The 16,635-nt window shown below is 44.4% G+C and overlaps 1 protein-coding gene across 1 annotated transcript in view; it reads left to right on the top strand.

The window, feature by feature from the left end:
• The window catches only part of LOC106570470 (electrogenic aspartate/glutamate antiporter SLC25A13, mitochondrial), a 129,179-nt gene that overhangs the window by 33,504 nt on the left and 79,040 nt on the right, over window positions 1-16,635 (top strand). Inside the window, exons 7-9 of the mRNA XM_014142850.3 lie at window positions 3,757-3,895; window positions 9,249-9,342; window positions 10,469-10,553. Of these exons, the coding sequence (XP_013998325.1) occupies window positions 3,757-3,895; window positions 9,249-9,342; window positions 10,469-10,553 (318 nt within the window). The remainder of the gene's footprint in view (window positions 1-3,756; window positions 3,896-9,248; window positions 9,343-10,468; window positions 10,554-16,635) is intronic.

The raw sequence follows: 16,635 nt of genomic DNA, 5'->3' as shown, positions 1-16,635 counted from the left end.
TGGATTATCACTGGAGGCTTCATGCCATGGATCATCACTACAGGCTCCTGGCCATGGATCATCACTGGAGGCTTCGTGCCATGGATCATCACTGGAGGCTTCGGACCATAGATCATCACTGGAGGCTTCTTTCGTGGAGCTGGAACAGGTCTCACCGGACTGGGGCGACGCACTGGAGACCGGGTGCGCAGATCTGGCACAGGGTATACTGGGCTGTGGAGGCGCACTGGAGGGAGAGTGCGAGGAGCAGGCACAGGACGTACTGGGCTGTGGAGGCGCACTGGAGGGAGAGTGCGAGGAGCAGTCATGTCTAGGGTGTAGATGTCATGGCTAGGGTGTAAATGTCATGGCTAGGGTGTAGATGTCATGGCTAGCGTGAAAATGTCATGTCTAGGGTGTAGATGTCATGGCTTGGGTGTAGATGTCATGGCTAGGGTGTAAATGTCATGGCTAGGGTGTAAATGTCATGGCTAGGGTGTAGATTTTATGGCTAGGGTGTAGATGTCATGGCTAGGGTGTTGATGTCATGGCTAAGGTGTAAATGTCATGGCTAGGGTGTAGATGTCATGGCTAGGGTGTAAATGTCATGGCTAGGGTGTAGATGTCATGGCTAGGGTGTAGATGTCATGGCTAGGGTGTAAATGTCATGCCTAGGGTGTAAATGTCATGGCTAGGGTGTAGATTTTATGGCTAGGGTGTAGATGTCATGGCTAGGGTGTTGATGTCATGGCTAAGGTGTAAATGTCATGGCTAGGGTGTAGATGTCATGGCTAGGGTGTAAATGTCATGGCTAGGGTGTAGATGTCATGGCTAGGGTGTAAATGTCATGGCTAGGGTGTAAATGTCATGGCTAGGGTGTAGATTTTATGGCTAGGGTGTAGATGTCATGGCTAGGGTGTTGATGTCATGGCTAAGGTGTAAATGTCATGGCTAGGGTGTAGATGTCATGGCTAGGGTGTAGATGTCATGGCTAGGGTGTAGATGTCATGGCTAGGGTGTTTACGTCATGGCTAGGGTGTAGATGTCATGGCTAGGGTGTAGATGCCATGGCTAGGGTGTAAATGTCATGGCTAGGGTGTTGATGTCATGGCTAGGGTGTAAATGTCATGGCTAGGGTGTAGATGTCATGGCTAGGGTGTAAATGTCATGGCTAGGGTGTTGATGTCATGGCTAGGGTGTAAATGTCATGGCTAGGGTGTAGATGTCATGGCTAGGGTGTTGATGTCATGGCTATTGTGTAGATGTCATGGCTATTGTGTAGATGTCATGGCTAGGGTGTTGATGTCATGGCTATTGTGTACATGTCATGGCTAGGGTGTAGAAAGATGTCATGGCTATTGTGTAGATGTCATGGCTATTGTGTAGATGTCATGGCTAGGGTGTTGATGTCATGGCTCGTGTGTAGATGTCATGGCTAGGGTGTAGATGTCATGGCTAGGGTGTTGATGTCATGGCTAGGGTGTTGATGTCATGGCTAGGGTGTAGATGTCATGGCTAGGGTGTTGATGTCACGGCTAGGGTGTTGATGTCATGGCTATTGTGTACATGTCATGGCTAGGGTGTAGAAAGATGTCATGCTATTGTGTAGATGTCATGGCTATTGTGTAGATGTCATGGCTAGGGTGTTGATGTCATGGCTCGTGTGTAGATGTCATGGCTAGGGTGTAGATGTCATGGCTAGGGTGTTGATGTCATGGCTAGGGTGTTGATGTCATGGCTAGGGTGTAGATGTCATGGCTAGGGTGTTGATGTCACGGCTAGGGTGTTGATGTCATGGCTAGGGTGTAAATGTCATGGCTAGGGTGTAGATGTCATGGCTATTGTGTAGATGTCATGGCTATTGTGTAAATGTCATGGCTATTGTGTAGATGTCATGGCTATTGTGTAAATGTCATGGCTATTGTGTAGATGTCATGGCTATTGTGTAAATGTCATGGCTATTGTGTAGATGTCATGGCTATTGTGTAGATGTCATGGCTATTGTGTAGATGTCATGGCTAGGGTGTTGATGTCATGGCTATTGTGTAGATGTCATGGCTATTGTGTAGATGTCATGGCTATTGTGTAGATGTCATGGCTAGGGTGTTGATGTCATGGCTATTGTGTAGATGTCATGGCTATTGTGTAGATGTCATGGCTATTGTGTAGATGTCATGGCTAGGGCACAGTAATATGATGTTTCAGTGAACAGTGTGAGGCTGCTGGGTTTTTGGACTTGGATAAATGTGCCGTTCTGTCAGGAGAGGAGTGGGTGAGAGGAGAATCTTCATCCCAAGCAACCTTCTCCCTTCTTCTGCAGATGGCTTCTCTCCCTCACTGCAAGCTGTGCTGGGCTCACTGCTGTGTCTGTAAAGCAAACAGCGCCATCTAGTGAAAAGGATGGTTTTCCACGATTTTCTCCACACCCCCGCTATTCAAAATAGTACAAGATGAATATCCACAATATTTCATCCACGTTACTTTAATGAATCATTCCATCTGAGAAAATGTAAATACTTGTATCAAACGGGACACCAACACATTGACGCCATCAAGTGCTTTTAAGTACTTTTAAACAGACTTAAATCAAGACGCTGTGTGTAACGATGAAAGAGTTGTGTTGTGGGCTGGAAGGAATGTGTGCAGTGGGTACTAGCCTACTGGAACGTTTTCAGTCTCTGTTTTAAGACTTACCTCGTTCTATTTTCTCTGCTTTACTCCAGCCTTCCATCCTCATTAGAGAAGCACTTCATTAAACACAGCCTGATGACTACCGCTCTCCTCTCCTCTCTGGAAAGCCAGTTTGTGTGTGTATGGTGTGTGTGTTTGTGTGTGTGTGCATGCGTGCCTGTCTCTCTCTGTGTGTGTTGACGACGATCTCCTTTCCCGTAAACAAAATCCTTTACAGAGAGTTATTATATTTACAGTCGGTCTCTGTAGTGTGTGATGGTAACGAACTGGTCGATTAGCTGGTCCATTGTGTTTTTCCTTCACACTACTAATTACAATTGTGCTGTTGTGTCATGTTGTGTGTGAAAGGGAATGTCAGTGTGTGTGGTTGTGTGTAAGAATATCATATATTTGCATGTCATTCTGTGTACTGTGTATAGCTTATGTTCACTCTGTTTTGTTCACTCTGTCTCTCTGTCTCTCTCTAACCTCTCTCTCACTCTCTCTCTGTCTCTCTGTCTCTCTCTCTGTCTCTCTCTGTCTCTCTCTCTCTCTGTCTCTCTGTCTCTCTCTGTCTCTCTCTCTCTCTCTCTGTCTCTCTGTCTCTCTCTCTCTCTCTCTGTCTCTCTCTCTCTCTCTCTCTCTCTCTCTCTCTCTCTCTCTCTGTCTCTCTCTCTCTCTCTCTCTCTCTCTCTCTCTCTCTCTCTCTCACGCTCTCTCTCTCTCGCTCTCTCTCTCACGCTCTCTCAATTCAATTCAAGGGGCTTTATTAGCATGGGAAACATATGTTAACATTGCTAAAGCAAGTGCAGTAGATCATAAACAAAAGTGAAATAAACAATAACAATTAACAGTAAACATTACACTCACAGAAGTTCCAAAAGACATTTCAAATGTCATATTATGTATATATTCAGTGTTGTAACGATGTGCAAATAGTAAAACATAAATATGGGTTGTGTTTTCTCTCCCCCTTTCTCTCTCTCTCCCTCCACTTTCTCTCTCTCTCTCCCTCCCTTTTTCTCTCTCCCTCCCTTTCTCTCTCTCTTTTTCTCCCTCTGCCTCCTTCCCCCCCTTCTGTCTACCTCCTCTCTCTCTCTCTCCCAGGCGGCCGGGGGCAGTACATCTCACCAGGTCAGTTTTTCCTACTTTAATGGATTCAACTCTCTCCTGAACAACATGGATGTCATTAGGAAGATCTACACCACACTGGCTGGGAGCAGTAGAGTCCTGGAAGTCACTAAAGGTTGGTAGACATACATACGCTAACACACATGCACGCACGTACACACACACACACACACACACACACACACACACACACACACACACACACACACACACACACACACACACACACACACACACACACACACACACACACACACACACACACACACACACGTACATGCACGCACACACAGCATACATGCGTATACAGACACACACACACACACAGATAATGTGGTTGTGTGTGTGGTAGTTTTGTTTGTTTTCTTTTTTCCACTCCCCACCCCCCACCTCCTCCTCCTTGTCCACATTTGATTGGTCCTGCTGGATGCGTCCCAACAGACACATGGGAAGTTTACCCAGAATTCTCAGCAGCAGTGGCGGGTCTCTCACTGAGCCTGTCTGTGACACATCCTCCCTGGCTCTTGTTTGGCTAGGAGTTTCCCCTGAGTCACAGATCTAGGATCAGCTAACCCTGCCCAAATTCTACCCTAAACCATTAGAGGGTAAATGGCCAGGACCAAACTAACAGTTGTTTCACAAATCACAAATAGCATAGAGGAAAGGAAAAACATACACAATATGTCATGATTTGACTTGATATGACGGGGCTGCAGGTAGCCTAGTGGTTAGAGCGTTGGACTAGTAACCGAAAGGTTGCATGGTAAAAAAATCTGTCGTTCTGCCCGTCCAAGGCAGTTAACCCACTGTTCCTAGGCCGTCATTGAAAATAAGAATTTGTTCTTAACTAACTTGCCTAGTTAAATAAAGGTAAAATAAAAACATTAAAATGACAGTTAACATGTGTTAAGTCAGAGTTATCAATTAGCTCAACAGCCCCCCTTCACATAATTTCTCTCCCTCCCTCTCTACCTCAGAGACCAGTTGTTGAACCAATGTCTCTCCCTGTCTAGAATAAGCTGAGCACTGTAGGCTTGGTTCTCTCTCTCTTTCTCTCTTGATGCTGAGTAGGTCAGTCCACCACATGGCTCTGGGGTTCTGGGTTCTGGGTATGTGAGTGTGATGCTATCGGGGCCTTATCGGGGGTGTGGGCCTGAGTTCCCTTGGCTGTTCCCACCGTGGCGTGGCCGTGGCTGGGCTGTGGTGCCCCCCCAGCCACAGTCATTAGGCCCTACTGGGACCTGGTCTGTGCGTGCAGAGCTCCACGTCTCCATCTCTCTCTCGCTCCCCCCCCCTCACCCTCTGTGACCCCCACCAACCGGCCTGATTGATTCCGTATGTGAGGCGGGGCCACTGTTTTGGCTTGGAACGTCATCGCTGTGGTTACCGCCCCCACGCCCTCATTTCTTAGGGTAGGGCTGATTACAACATTAACTTCAATGAAATGAATGCAACTCGTTCTGTGGTCTGCTACATGGAATATACACAATATATGCAAGAGTATGTGAACACCCCTTCAAATTAGTGGATTCAGCAACACCTGTTGCTGACAGGTGTATAAAAATTGCACACAGCCATGCCATCTCCATAAAAAAACATTGGCAGTAGAATGTCCTTACTGAGGAGCTGGGAGACTTTCAACGTGGCACCGTCATAAGATGCCACCTTTCCAGCAACTCAGTTTGTCAAATTTCTGTCCTGCTAGAGCTGCCCCGGACAACTGTAAGTGCTGTTATAGTGATGTGGAAATGCTGAGTCCTGAGTCCCGCAAAACACCAGTCTCAACGTCAACAGTGAAGAGGCGACTCCGGGATGCTGGCCTTCTAGGCAGAGTTGCAAAGAAAAAGCCATATCTCAGACTGGCCAATAAAAAGAAAAGATTAAGATGGGCAAAGAACACATACACTGGACAGAGGAACTCTGCCTAGAAGGCCAGCATCCTGGAGTCGCCTCTTCACTGTTGACGTTGAGACTGGACAGAGGAACTCTGCCTAGAAGGCCAGCATCCTGGAGTTGCCTCTTCACTGTTGACGTTGAGACTGGTGTTTTGCGGGTACTATTTAATGAAGCTGCCAGTTGAGGACTTACAGGCATCTGTTTCTCAAACTAGACACTCTAATGTACTTGTCCTCTTGCTCAGTTGTGCACTGGGGCCTCCCACTCCTCTTTCTATTCTGGTTAGAGACAGTTTGCGCTGTTCTGTGAAGGGAGTAGTACACAGTGTTGTACGAGATCTTCAGTTTCTTGGCAATTTCTCGCATGGAATAGCCTTAATTTCTCAGGAACAATATTAGACTGACGAGTTTCAGAAGAAAGTACTTTTTTACTGGACATTTTGAGCCTGTATTCGAACCCACAAATGCTGATTTACATTTACATTTTAGTCATTTAGCAGACGCTCTTATCCAGAGCGACTTACAGTAGTGAATGCATACATTTCATACATATTTTTTTTTTTTCCTGTGCTGCAGATACTCAACTAGTCTAAAGAAGGCCAGTTTTATTGCTTCTTTAATCAGACCAACAGTTTTCAGCTGTGCTAATATAATTGCAAAATAGTTTTCAGTGATCAATTAGCCTTTTAAAATGATAAACTTGGATTAACTAACAACATGCCATTGAAACACAGGAGAGATGGTTGCTGATAATGGGCCTCTGTACGCCTATGTAGATATTCCATAAAAAAATCTGCCGTTTCCAGCTACAACAGTCATTTACAACATTAACAATGTCTACACTGTATTTCTGATCAATTTGATGTTATTTTAATGGACAAAAAATGTGCTTTTCTTTCAAAAACAAGGACATTTCTAAGTGACCCCAAACTTATGAACGGTAGTGTAGATCTTTGTGTATAGATTGTCAGATGATCTTTGTGTATAGACAGTCAGATGATATTTGTGTATAGACAGTCAGATGATCTTTGTGTATAGACAGTCAGATGATCTTTGTGTATAGACAGTCAGATGATCTTTGTGTATAGACAGTCAGATGATCTTTGTGTATAGACTGTCAGATGATCTTTGTGTATAGATTGTCAGATGATGTTTGTGTATAGACAGTCAGATGATCTTTGTGTATAGACAGTCAGATGATCTTTGTGTATAGATTGTCAGATGATATTTGTGTATAGACAGTCAGATGATCTTTGTGTATAGATTGTCAGATGATCTTTGTGTATAGACTGTCAGATGATCTGTTTATGGATTGTCAGATGATCTTTGTGTATAGACAGTCAGATGATCTTTGTATATAGACTGAGAGTGAGTTGATGTCTGGGAGTAAACAGAGCTAGCTATCTGATCTCTGCTCTACTGAATATATAAACACAGCAAAAAAAGAAACGTCCCTTTTTCAGGACACGGTCTTTCAAAGATAATTCGTAAAAATCAAACTAACTTCACACATCTTCATTGTAAAGGGTTTAAACACTGTTTCCCATGCTTGTTCAATGAACCATAAACAATTAATGAACATGCACCTGTGGAACGGTCGTTAAGACACTAACAGCTTACAGACGGTAGGCAATCAAGGTCACAGTTATGAAAACTTAGGACACTAAAGAGGCCTTTCTACTGACTCTGAAGAACACCAAAAGAAAGATGCCCAGGGTCCCTGCTCATCTGTGTGAACGTGCCTTAGGTATGCTGCAAGGAGGCATGAGAACTGCAGATGTGGCCAGGGCAATAAACTGCAATGTCCGTACTGTGAGACGCCTAAGACAGCACTACAGGGAGACAGGACGGACAGCTGATCGTCCTCACAGTGGCAGACCACGTGTAACAACACCTGCACAGGATCGGTACATCCGAACATCACACCTGCGGGACAGGTACAGGATGGCAACAACAACTGCCCGAGTTACACCAGGAACGCACAATCCCTCCATCAGTGCTCAGACTGTCCGCAATAGGCTGAGAGAGGCTGGACTGAGGGCTTGTAGGCCTGTTGTAAGGCTAGTCCTCACCACACATCACCGGCAACAACGTCGCCTGTGGGCACAAACCCACCGTCGCTGGATCAGACAGGACTGCCAAAAAGTGCTCTTCACTGACGAGTTGCGGTTTTGTCTCACCAGGGGTGATGGTCGGATTTGCGTTTATCGTTGAAGGAATGAGCGTTATACCGAGGCCTGTACTCTGGAGCGGGATCGATTTGGAGGTGGAGGGCCTGTCATGGTCTGGGGTGGTGTGTCACAGCATCATCGGACTGAGCTTGTTGTCATTTCAGTCAATCTCAACGCTGTGCGTTACAGGGAAGACATCCTCCTCCCTCATGTGGTACCCTTCCTGCAGGCTCATCCTGACATGACCCTCCAGCATGACAATGCCACCAGCCATAATGCTCGTTCTGTGCGTGATTTCATGCAAGACAGGAATGTCAGTGCTCGGCCATGGCCAGCAAAGAGCCCGGATCTCAATCCCATTGAGCACGTCTGGGACCTGTTGGATCGGAGGGTGAGGGCTAGGGCCATTCCCCCCAGAAATATCTTGCAGGTGCCTTGGTGGAAGAGTGGGGTAACATCTCACAGCAAGAACTGGCAAATCTGGTGCAGTCCATGAGGAGGAGATGCACTACAGTACTTAATGCAGCTGGTGGCCACACCAGATACTGATTGTTACTTTTGATTTTGACCCCCCCCCTTTGTTCAGGGACACATTATTCAATTTCTGTTAGTCACATGTCTGTGGAACTTGTTCAGTTTATGTCTCAGTTATTGAATCTTGTTATGTTCATACAAATATTTACACATGTTAAATTTGTTGAAAATAAAGGCAGTTGACAGTGAAAGGAAATGTCTTTTTTTGCTGAGTTTATGTGTGTCACGACACAGCCAGGACACTGCTCTTTGAATAAGCTGGTCACTCAATACCAGATACCGGAGCTATAGAAATCACACTGTAAGTCAGCCATGGCTGAGTCCCAAATGCCACCCTATTCTCTATTTTCCAAATGGCACCTTATTCCCTATTGTTGACCAGAGCCTGGGCCCTGGTCAAAAGTAGTGCACTAAATAGGGAAATAGAATGCCATTTGGGATGCAACCCAACCCAGTTAACAACCTGTTCATTATGTACCTAACACTTCCCTTACTGTACACTGTCTGTCTGTCTAAACAACAGATTAAGTCAATTCAATGAGGCTTTGTAAACAGGAAATACATGTGGGAACTAATTTAAGGGGATTATCTCAAACACTGTATTTGTGTATAGGATGTTGGACATGTGGGAAAGAGAGATTTTATTCTCAACTGGGATCACCTGTATAAATCAAAGATAAATAAAGTGGGAGTATCCATCACACTCCTCTTCTCTCCTCTCATTTCCTCTCCTCTTCTCTCCTCTTTGTCTCCTCTTCTTTCCTCTCCTCTCATTTCCTCTTCTCTCCTCTGCTCTCATTTCCTCTTCTCTCCTCTGCTCTCCTTTCCTCTTCGTCTCCTCCTCTCCTCTCCTTCTCTCCTGTAACAGAGGAGTTCATCATTGCGGCCCAGAGGTTTGGTCAGGTGACTCCGATGGAGGTGGACATCCTGTTCCATCTGGCTGACTTGTCTGAGTCCCGGGGGTGAGTCACCCCCCCCCCCACACACACACATACACACACAGATGACAAGGCTAGGCCTCAAATAGATAGCCCTATTCAGTTTAATAGCTTAATTACAGTTGCGTTCAAGATACATAATTATGCAAAACAGATCATACATGATAAGCCCTCTCAACCTCAGTTTTAAATCATTGAATTCCAGCAATATTGAATGAAGCTTCATATTAGGGGAAACATTTTCCCACAGTCATTGATACTGCATAGTGTAGTCCATTCCTCTCATTGTATTTCCACATTAGCATGTACTGTTGTAGTTAATACTACTTTTCAGTTGATTGGGTCTCAATAGCCTGTCCCATTAATCCATTTGGTTGTCATTGGATCACTGGAGCTCGTCATACCCGGTCGTTCTTCTTCCAAAATGTCTGCTTTCACTGCAGCCTGATCAAATGAGGCAGACATGACTCTTCTGAATCCCCTTTCACTCAAATAAGCCTTCAAAACTCAGCATTTGTCTGAGGAAGAGGAGACACATACACACGAGCATATACACACACACACACACACACACACACACACACACACACACACACACACACACACACACACACACACACACACACACACACACACACACACACACACACACACACACACACACACACACGGGGAAGGGGAGTCCACACGGAACGCCAGCGGTTCTTCTAACTGTACACGGCTCACGTTCCCATGCATCTTGCTCCATAGGGTCGACCGGCGGCGTAGAGTGCCAGTAATTTGTGCCCTCTCTGAGCACCTGATTATTATTTCTGGGCAATGGGATACTTTAATAGTCTCCCCAGCCTCTGATTGGAGATGCAGGAGATAATTGTTACCAATAATCGGAGGGGATTGAGCTGCTCCCAAATCTGGGAACGTCACAGAGATGTAATGTGGACCGTGGGGAGCGCACGCACAGAGTTGGAGAGGTCCCCGGAATCACGGACAAATGTTTTTGTTTTGTTTGGATGCAGCGAGGGAAAGAGAGAATGAGGGAGATATTGTTGAATATCAATGATCTATCTTACCCGGGTCAGAAGGATAAAGTCAGAAGCATTTAAATGGTAGAACCGTTTGAAACTTTCCCCTCTCTCCTCCTCTCTTCCAGCCGTGTTGGTCTGGTGGACATTGACAGGATTGCTCCAGTAGAGGAAGGGGCCCTCCCATACAACCTGGTGGAGGTCCAGAGACAGGTAAAAAAGAAAGAGAGAAAGAAGGAAGGAAAAAATGAGAGAAAAGAAGACTTGCTGATGGTTTTAGCATCCTTTTCAGCTTGAGAGATATAGGCTGCGATTCAATTCAAAGCTCTATAGCGCTGTGGACATTAACATACTTTTAAAGGTAATTTACAGTTGAGCCGACATGCGCAGCGTTTGCCATGAATGCGATCTGCGCAAATGCCTTTAAAAGGTGCATTGTCGGCTGTTTAGTGGCCTGCACTATAGAGCACCTTCGATTGAATCCCGGCCATAGTTATTCTGTAACTGTAGTCTAGAAACATGTCCTGGTAATGGTCAGAGCCTTTAAGTTCACTGGTGATGTTGGGTATTTCTATGATTACTTCCATTACTGAATATATATGAGCAATACACTAGAACAGACTTATCCAACATGAAACATGAGAAACTGAAGAAAAAATTGAATCTTTCTAAATCCCCACATACCAGTCCGATTTCCAGCCCACTTACTCTGTTTGTGTCAGATTCTCAAATGACAGCCATTGAACGAAATGCCAAGGAGAACACAACTTCTAAAAGTGTGTCTTTGATTGGATCTCTCCAGAGAAAGAAATACAATTAAATATCAGAAACCTCTCTATGACAGTATACTGTATCTTTGTCAAACATTTTTTTAAACCCTAATTTAAGACTAACTCCAGCCGTTTAAATAAGTTACAGTGCCTTCAAAAAGTATTCACACCCCTTGACTTTTTCCACATTTTGTTGTGTTACAAATTGGGATAAAAATGGACTTTGTTTTTGTATTTTTTTTTATCAACACAAAATACTCTGTAATGTCAAAGTGTAAGAAAAATTCAAAAATAAAACACTAATATATCTTGATTAGATAAGTATTCAACCCCGTGAGTCAATACGTGTTAGAATCACCTTTGGCAGCGATTACAGCTGTGAGTCTTTTGGGTAAGTCTCTAAGGCCCCAATTGCGACCTGAGTTAAGCACACATAAATGGAACGTTATTCCCTTTTTATGCAGTTTTCTCTCTGTGCGTATTCTGACCTTGAACTTAAGCATGAGAATAGCATGCTATTCACCCACTATTTGTTTAGGGTGGAGATCTCAGAAATGAAGGTTTGGTGGAGGTGTGTCTACAGATAAGCCATATTCTGACCTTGACTTAATTCCACTGCCTTTATGCGTGAGGAAACCATGAGTATGGTCGGGCGAACCTACCGGTTCCAAGTGGAAAAAGCATCTACTTCATTTTTTCAGATAGAAATAACAGCATTCTCCATGACCTATCATTTATAAATGAATAAGAACTATTGATAAGAGCTAGGTAAATTATTAATCCGTTTGGGTAAATAATAAATACACAAACAATTGTTTTAGATAATTTTTTCTTATGATTCCTGGAGACGAATGTGAAACCAGCCATATGGAAGCAAACTGAAAATCATATCAACATGGCATGTATTGCGGTCCCTTTTCTACAGTGAAATAGTCTATAAATAGCTGTGCCGTTTTTAAGAATTTTAATTGTGTACCCTCACAATTTTCCTGGATGAAATTAGGACACCCAAGCTATAGGCTTCTATAGGGCTGAAACAATTTGTAGCTTACATTTTGCATCATTCCATTCCGTTAACGTTTCTTTCCTCTGTTACGTCTGCTAATTTGGGATAATGTAGCCTAGTTGAATCATTATGGAACTCAGACGACAAGTAGCAGGTAAACCTGGAGCCTGGCGCATGCTTCACGATGACTGGACCGTTGTCATACAGTTCCATGATTAGTGAGGATTAGGGTAGATCTATAGAACTACTGTTCAACCCCTATTGTACATCTTTTTCCACCTTCCAATATTTCATGGTTTTAACTTGAATATGACAACTTTCAGAATGAATCAAACCACTGTCTTTTTTATTCATCAATATATTTTGTACGTAAAGGCTCTCCAAAACAGTTTTTTAAATCATTCATACGTACTTTCCTAGCCCTAAAATGTGCCTAAATAATCTAAAAGATGTTTAAAATCTACCAGTTGGTGCTGAAACTGAGATGAAGATGCATAGATGGCATTCTTTCATTGATCCCTATTTTCTGAACCCTTTCTCTCAATGTGCTCTATTGACTCTGTCGGCAAAATTATAATTAAAGGTACACCTTTTTTAAATGTATGGCTTAAGATAAAGGTACTGAAAATCCTATTGAATGAAAACTCCACGAGAAAATATGTTGGCCAGTAAGTGGGAGCGTTTTCAATGGTTGAATTACATTTATTCAGCGTGCGCAAGGTAACCTCGCCTGCAAAGCCCGTTGCGCACCTGCATAAGGTAAGTCTGAATACCAGCTACTAAGAAGTGCGTAGGAAAGGCATGCATAAGAAAGGCGTAATTTCCTAAATTGGAATCTGTCCCTGGAAGCTTTGCACACCTTGATTGTACAGTATTTGGTCGTATTAGTTTATTTTTAAGTCTTCAAGCTCTGTCAAGTTTGTTGTAGATCATTGCTGGACAGCCATTTTCAAGTCTTGCCTAGATTTTCAAGACGATTTAATTTAAAACTGTAACTAGGCCACTCAGGAACATTCAATGCCGTCTTGGTAAGCAACTCCAGTGTACACTGAGTATACAAAACATTAAGAACACCTGCTCTTTCCATTACATAGACTGACCAGGTGAATCCAGGTAAATGTTATGATCCCTTATTGATGTCACTTGTTAAATGCACTTCAATCAGTGTAGATGAAGGGGAGGAGACAGGTTAAAGAAGGATTTTTAAGCCTTGAGACATGGATTGTGTATGTGTGCCATTCATAGGGTTTTGTTAGACTTCATTGATGTCACTTGTTAAATCCACTTTAATCAGTGTAGAGCAAGGGAAGAAGACAAGTTAAAGAAGGATTTCTAAGCATTGAGACATGGATTGTGTATTTGTGCCATTCATAAGTTTTGTTAGACTTCAGTGCGGCTTTTGACATTATCGATCATAGTCTGTTGCTGGAAAAACGTGTGTTATGGCTTTACACCCCCTACTATAATGTGGATAAAAAACGGTAATATCTTATGTTTCACGGAATCGTGGCTGAATGATGACATGGATATTCAGCTAGCGGGATATACGCTGCACCGGCAAGATAGAACAGCACAGTAAGATGAGGAGGGGCGGTCTGTGCATATTTGTAAACAACAGCTGGTGCACAAAATCTAAGGAAGTCTCTAGATTTTGCTCGCCTGAAGGAGAGTATCTTGTGATAAAATGCAGACCACACTACTTGCCAAGAGAGTTCTCAGCTATACTTTTCGTGGCTGTTTATTTACCACCACAGACGGGTGCTGGCACTAAGACCGCACTCAGTCTGCTGTATAAGGAAATAAGCAAACAGGAAACCGCTCACCCAGAGGCGGCGCTCCTAGTGGCCGGAGACTTTAATGCAGGGAAACTTAAATCAGTTCTACCTAATTTCTATCAACATGTTAAATGTGCAATCAGAGGGAAAAAAACTCTAGACCACCTTTACTCCACACACAGAGATGCGTACAAAGCTCTCCCTCGCCCTCCATTTGGCAAATTTGACCATAATTATATCCTCCTGATTCCTGCTTACAAGCAAAAATGAAAGCAGGAAGCCTCAGTGACTCAGTCTATAAAAAAGTGGTCAGATGAAGCATACGCTAAACTACAGGACTGTTTTGCTAGCACAGACTGGAATATGTTCCGGGATTCCTCCAATGGCATTGAGGAGTACACCACATCAGTCACTGGCTTCATCAACAAGTGCATCGATCACGTCGTCTCCACAGTGACTGTACGTACATACCCCAAACATAAGCCATGGATTACAGGCAACATTCGCACTGAGCTAAAGGGTAGAGCTGCCTGCTTTCAAGGAGTGGGACTCTAACCCGGAAGCTTATAAGAAATCTCGCTATGCCCTCCGACGAACCATCAAACAGGCAAAGCGTTAGTACAGGACTAAGATCGAATCGTACTACACTATTACAGACTACAAAGGGAAGCACAGCCGAGAGCTGCCCAGTGACACGAGCCTACCAGACGAGTTAAATAACTTCTATGCTCGCTTCGAGGCAAGTAACACTGAAACATGCATGAGAGCATCAGCTGTTCCAGACGACTGTGTGATCACGCTCTCCGCAGCCAATGTGAGTTAGACCTTTAAACAGGTCAACATTCACAAGGCTGCAGGTCCAGACGGATTACCAGGACGTGTACTCTGAGCATGCGCTGACCAACTGGCAAGTGTCTTCACTGACATTTTCAACCGCTCCCTGACCGAGTCTGTAAAACCAACATGTTTCAAGCAGACCACCATAGTCCCTGTCCCCAAGAACACTAAGGTAACCTGCCTAAATGACTACCGACCCGTAGCACTCACGTCTGTAGCCAAGAAATGCTTTGAAAGGCTGGACATGGCTCACATCAACACCATTATCACAGAAACCCTAGACCCACTCCAATTTGCATACCACCCCAACAGATCCACAGATGATGCAATCTCTATTGCACTCCACACTGCACTTTCATACCTGGACAAAAGGAACACCTATGTGAGAATGCTATTCATTGACTACAGCTCAGCATTCAACACCATAGTGCCCTCAAAGCTCATCACTAAGCTAAGGACCCTGGGACTTAACACCTCCCTCTGCAACTAGATCCTGGACTTACTGATGGGCCACCCCCAGGTGGTAAGGGTAGGTAACAACACATCCGCCACTCTGATCCTCAACACAGGGGCCCCTCAGGGGTGCATGCTCAGTCCCCTCCTGTACTCTCTGTTCACTCATGACTCCACGGCCAGGCACGACTCCAACACCATCATTAAGTTTGTCGATGACACAACAGTGGTAGGGCTGATCACCGACAACAATGAGACAGCCTATCGGGAGGAGGTCAGAGACCTGGCCGTGTGGTGCCAGGACAACAACCTCCCACTCCACGTGATCAAGACAAAGGAGGTGATTGTGGACTACAGGAAAAGGAGGACCTAGCACGCCCCCATTCTCATCAACGGGGCCATTGTGGAGCAGGTTGAGAGCTTCAAGTTCCTTGGTATCCACATCACTAACAAACTAACATGGTCCAAGCACACCAAGACAGTCACAACTGCTCAGCCTCCGACCGCAAGGCACTACAGAGGGTAGTGCGTACGGCCCAGTACATCACCGGGGCCAAGCTTCCTGCCTTCCAGGACCTCAATACCAGGCGGTGTCAGAGGAAGGCCCTAAAAATTGTCAAAGACTCCAGCCACCCTAGTTATAGACTGTTCTCTCTGCTACCGCATAGCAAGCGGTACCGGAGTGCCAAGTCTAGGTCCAAGAAGGTTCTAAACAGCTTCTGCCCCCAAGCCATAAGACTCTTGACCATCTAATCAACTGGTTACCCAGACTATTTGCATTGCCCCCCCCTCCTCTCTACACTGCTGCTACTCTCTGTTATGATCTATGCATAGTCACTTTAATAACTCTACCTACATGTACATATTACCTCAATTACCTCGACACCGGTGCCCCCACACATTGACTCTGTACCGGTACCCCCTGTATATAGCCCCGCTATTGTTATTTACTGCTGCTCTTTAAATATTTGTTTTTCTTATCTCCTACTTTTTGGGGGGTATTTTCTTAAAACTGAATTGTTGGTTAAGGGCTTGTAAGTAAGCATTTCACTGTAAGGTCTACACCTGTTGTATTCAGCGCATGTGACAAATACAATTTGATTTGATTTGATTTTGAACATAATCCAGGTAGAATCAGGAATTCCCCAGGGCAGCTGTCTAGGCCCCTTACTTAAAACCTTTACTAACGACATGCCACTGGCTTTGCATAAAGCCATTGTGTCTATGTATGTGGATGACTCAACACAATACACATCAGCTACTACAGCGACTCAAATGACTGCAACACTTGACAAAGCGCTGCAGTTAGTTTCAGAATGGGCGGCAAGGAATAAGTTGGTCCTAAATATTTCAAAAACTAAAAGCATTGTATTTGGGACAAAGCATTCACTTAACCCTAAACCTCAACTAAATCTTGTAATGAATAATGTGGAAATTGAGCAAGTTGAGGTGAC

Source organism: Salmo salar, chromosome 14, assembly GCF_965601325.2.
Source record: "Salmo salar chromosome 14, fSalSal1, whole genome shotgun sequence".
Taxonomy (NCBI): domain Eukaryota; kingdom Metazoa; phylum Chordata; class Actinopteri; order Salmoniformes; family Salmonidae; genus Salmo; species Salmo salar.
This window is presented reverse-complemented; position numbering and strand designations above follow the sequence as displayed.